A 5,000-nucleotide genomic window follows, 5' to 3' on the forward strand; every position below is an offset into this window, starting at 1 on the left:
TATTTTATCATTTTTTCTTCATGTATCATCTGCTTTATCATTTTTGTTATCTCGAGGCTTGTGATATTTGGTTATATTCATTGTAAATTGTGTTATCTAATTAGTCTTTGTTATCTATTCATGTGTATTTTCTTCTATTTTTCTGTCTATGTTATTTAGGATGTACAACTTTTAATTAATGTTCATAATCCCTCCGGCATGATTTGGTTGTTGTTTATTTTCTCTTTGTTTATTTATATATTTATCTCTTCTTATTGATTATTTTTCTATCTCTCTCTTGTTATATTTATTACCATTGGGTGATTGTTTTCGTTCTTGTTATAATCATCATCGTCATCATCATTTTTTATGTTGTTGTTTCATCCTCCTTATTATTGTTGTTATGATATTTATTTTTGCTCTTGTTTTATCATCATCGTTATCATTAATATTTCTACTACTATTATTTTCACTTTTTATAACTATTTCTATAATGACTTTGGTTACCGATGGTCCGGTAGGGTTTTGATTAGTATCATTATCATCATTATTATCATTATCATTGTTATTGTTAATCATTATTATTATTATCATTATTATTATTATCATTATTATTATCATTATTATTATTATTACTATCATTATTATCATTTTCATTTTTATTATCATTATCATTCTTGTCATTACTACAGTTATCATTGTTATCTTTATCCATATTACTGATTTTTATCATAATCATCATCATTATTATTATCATCATGATCATTGTTAACATTATTATTGTTGTTGTTATTACTATTATTATCACCATTATGATTTTTGTTCTCGTCTTATTTGCGTCCATTTCTAATAATTTCCATTTTTCATTATTTTCATTTCTCATAAATATTTTCTCCTTTCCTCCTCTCTCTTGTTATCTTTTCTCCTTGCAACTGCATTCAATTGTTTCACTCTGAGGTTATTCTGTTTTGCAATTCCGAACGAGAAGTGATGTCGTATTTTCTGCTGCCCCTTTGTACATTACCCATAAGGTGAGCGTGTGTGTGTGTGTGTGTGTGTGTGTGTGTGTGTGTGTGTGTGTGTGTGTGTGTGTGTGTGTGTGTGTGTGTGTGTGTGTGTGGATATGGTTGTGTGTGTGTTTGTGTGTGTGTGTTTGCGTGTGTGTGTGAGAGAGACATAGGGGATAAGGGTGGTGTGGAGAGAGAGAAAGAGAGAGAGAAAGAGAGAGAGCGTGTGCGCATGTGTGTTTGTGTGTGTTTGTGTGTGTGTGTGTCTGTGTCTGTGTATGTCTGTGTCTGTCTGTACCATACATCATCCTTTTAGAGTATCTGGCTGTCGGCATGTGTTTATGTATTTCTGCTCATGTGCACGTATGCATATAGAATCTCTCCGGATGTATATGACTGCGTGCGCGTTGGAATCAGCATGTACGTACAGTAGGTGTAGTTTGTGTGTACACGAAGACCTGCCGTGCTGTAACTCTTGCCTCAACCCATAAAGCGAGGTGGTATGTGAGGGAAGCTTTGTTTACCTTCAGACATTATTCGTGTTCGGTCATTGCTACGATATCCACATGGAATAACCCTATTTGTGATAAGCAATGAACTCCGAATGCATAAGCAGAGCGAGGTAATGAGCTAGGGGGAGGGGGAGGGGTAGGAGGGGGAGTTGGGAGGGAAGCAGAGAATGAGAGGAGGGAAGGAGGAAGGGAGAGAATGAGAAGAGACGAGGGAGGGAAAGAATGAGAGGAGGTAAGGAGGGAGGGAGAGAATGAGAAGAGACGAGGGAGGGAAAGAATGAGAGGAGGTAAGGAGGGAGGGAGAGAATGAGAGGAGAGGGGGGGACGAAGAAGGGAGCGAGGGAGTGTGAGTGAGGGAGAGAGAGAATAAGAGAGAGGGGGAGGGAGGGAAAGAATGAGAGAGAGAAAGGGAAAAAAAGAGAGAATCAGTGGTTGTTGGGAGGGAGGGAAGGAGGGAATAAGAGAGAGAGAGAAAGGAGAGAGAGAGTGAACAGAGGGAAGGAGGAAGGATAATGGAGATAGAGAAAAACAAAAGAGGAAAAGAGATAGGTGAGGAGAAGAAGAAGAGAAAACCAAAAAAGGGAGAACGAAAGACAGGAAAAGGAAGGAAAAGCGAAAAGAGAGAAAATGATACATAGAAAGACAAAGAATGAGAGAGCTAGCAATAAAGATAAAATGAAATGTTTATGTAAAGAAATTAAATCTAAAAGAAAAATATCTCAGAAATACAAATACGAAAAATATAGTTAGAGAGAGAAAAACAAGAACAGAAACAGAGATGTTGTAAATAGACACACCAAAAAACAGAATAGTGAAATATAACAAAACAAAATGTAGGTTAGAACGACAAAAAAATAATAAATGGAAAAAAAATCACTTCAGATAATGGAAAACAATTCGTCGGTGACTAATTTCTGGATAAATGGAAACAGACATAAACATAGTGACATACAGGATAAATGATTGCATCCACAAACAAATGTATTATAAACAAAATCATTGTAAAACTGATCCACAAACAAACTTACCCACAAACAAACAGTCCATAGTCAAATCCATCCAGATGTTAACGTATCCACCAACAAACACACCCAAAAGCTTATCCACAAACAAACATCCACAAACTTTAACTTATCCATAAACAAACACATTCAGTGAACTTATCCACAAACAAACACATTCCATGAACTAATCCACAAACAAACACATTCACAAACAAACATCCCCAAACTTTCAACTTACCCACAAACAAACACATTCCATGAACTTATCCACAAACAAACACACTAACAAACAAACATCCACAAACAAACAGACAGCAAATACACCACTCGAACACAAATTAAAGAAAAAAGAACATTTAAGTCACAAAAACAATACAAAGGATATCCACTAAAAAGGAGAAAAAAAAAGAAATGGCCATTTATCAAAGTGCGTTGGGGTGGGGGTGGGGTGGGGTGGAGGGATGGATGGAGGGGATTGGGGGGGGGGAGGTGGTGTGCAATTATTGTTAATCACTTAGAAGCAAATTATGGGCATTAACTGCAGTTAATTGTGTCGAAGCCGAGCCAGTTTGAGTGTGGGTGTTTGTTCTTGCTAGGCCGAGGCTTTCGTAGGCTAGATGAATTATGTATCATGTGTAAATGTTTTATTTTCTGTTTCACTAATGTGTTATACATGAGCCAAAACATATATCATGAATTTGGGCATGTACCTATATTTGTTTCAATATTTTGGGTGGTGTAATTTCGTCATTTTGGCTTCGTTGCAGAAAGGCTGTTATGGTAATTTCGTAAATTACATAAATGAATAACATGGGTTTGAATAGCATAGCGATTGAATAACATGAATAATGAAATAAAGAAATAGATGAATTATATGAGTATTTGAATAGACAGAATAACATAAACCAAATAAAGCATATATATATAGATATATATATTATACACACATTCGTGTGTGTGTGTGTGTGTGTGTGTATGTATATATATATATATATATATATATATATATATATATATATATATATATATATATATATATATATACATACATATATACATATATATATATATATATGTATATATATATATATATATTTATTTATATATATATATATATACATATATATATAAGATAAACACATGGATAGAACACAATCGTAAATCATTTAATAAAACAAACACACGAATAAAATGTACAGCACAGAACATTTCTTTAAAACACAGAAAAGAGAATAACAAAAACAAACAAGTGAAGAGACAAAAAGTGAAAAAATTAAAACAAGAAAAACAAACACAGAAGATAACAGATGCACATAAATCACAAGCATAACACAAACTCATGAATAACAAACATTTAGAGAACATAAACACATAAATACAAACATCGAACATAAAAAAAATCCCCATTTATACATAATAGAAACCAACCAACAGAAACCAACAAACTCAAAAACGCCAAAAAAAAATAATGATAAAAAATAGATTAAAAAAAACACTAAAAAAAACGCGAAAAAAAACAGGAATAACACTTTGTTCTCCACTCCACCAGACGGGCCAGAACGCGTTCAAGCTGATGAACACGTGAGAGTCGACCGAGGTTCACCCCTGGCGGTCACTTGTTCAGCTAAAGGGAACCCCAAGCCTAACCTCACCTGGTCACGACGCCCCACAACCCCCAACAGGTGAGCAGAACCCACGTTGATAATGATCGTGATGATAATGATGATGATAATGATGATGATAATGATGACTCTTGCTGCTGCTGCTGCTATGACGACCGAAGCCAATTAGCTGTCTATAAGTGTAAACACTTTATTGCCATTTGGATCAAATTAATTTATTCGGTCAATTAATCATCATCATAGTTGGTAGCGTTTCGACAAGAATTATCTTTATCATTATTTTTCATGTCGTTTTTTAGTGGCCGGAAAAAAAATCTTTTGATTTAGGTAAGAGCGAGTCGAACAAAATTTCTTTCATTATTTTCTTTCATTTCATTTTTTTGTCTCTCTTCTTTTCTTCTTCTTTCTGTCTCATGTCTCCATCTTCTTCTTCTTTGTTATCTTCTTCTGCTTCTTCTCCTCCTTCTTTTCTTTTTCTATCTTCTTCTTCTCCTCCTCCTCCCTTTATTTTCATCTTTAATTCTATTATTATTTTTCTCTTAATATTTTCTTCCTCTTCCTTCTCATTCTTCTTCTTTTTCTTTTTCTCCTTTTTTATTTTTCTTACTTATCATTATCAATATCATTATCATTATTATTATCATTGTTATCATCATTATCATTCTCATTATCTTTACTATGATTACCATTCGCATTCTTCTTTCTTCTTATCATTATCATTATTCCTCTTCTTCTTCTTTCTTCTTCTTCTTCTCCTTCTTCTTCTTCTCCTTCTTCATCTTTTTCTTCTTCTTCATCCTTTTCTTCTTCTTCTTCTTCTCCTTCTTCTTCTTCTTCTTCTTCTTCTTCTTCTCCTTCTCCTTCTTCTTCTTCTCC

At 34.0% G+C, this 5,000-nt stretch overlaps 1 protein-coding gene across 1 annotated transcript in view; it reads left to right on the top strand.

Moving 5' to 3' along the window:
- LOC122260242 (nephrin-like) overlaps positions 1–5,000 on the top strand; it is a 296,377-nt gene that overhangs the window by 282,604 nt on the left and 8,773 nt on the right. The window contains exon 16 of the mRNA XM_086544950.1: positions 4,052–4,184. Coding sequence (XP_086401076.1) covers positions 4,052–4,184 — 133 coding nt within the window. The remainder of the gene's footprint in view (positions 1–4,051; positions 4,185–5,000) is intronic.

Source organism: Penaeus japonicus, unplaced genomic scaffold (assembly GCF_977035675.1).
Source record: "Penaeus japonicus unplaced genomic scaffold, GWHDUDI00000001_assembly GWHDUDI00000002, whole genome shotgun sequence".
Classification (NCBI taxonomy): Eukaryota; Metazoa; Arthropoda; class Malacostraca; order Decapoda; family Penaeidae; genus Penaeus; species Penaeus japonicus.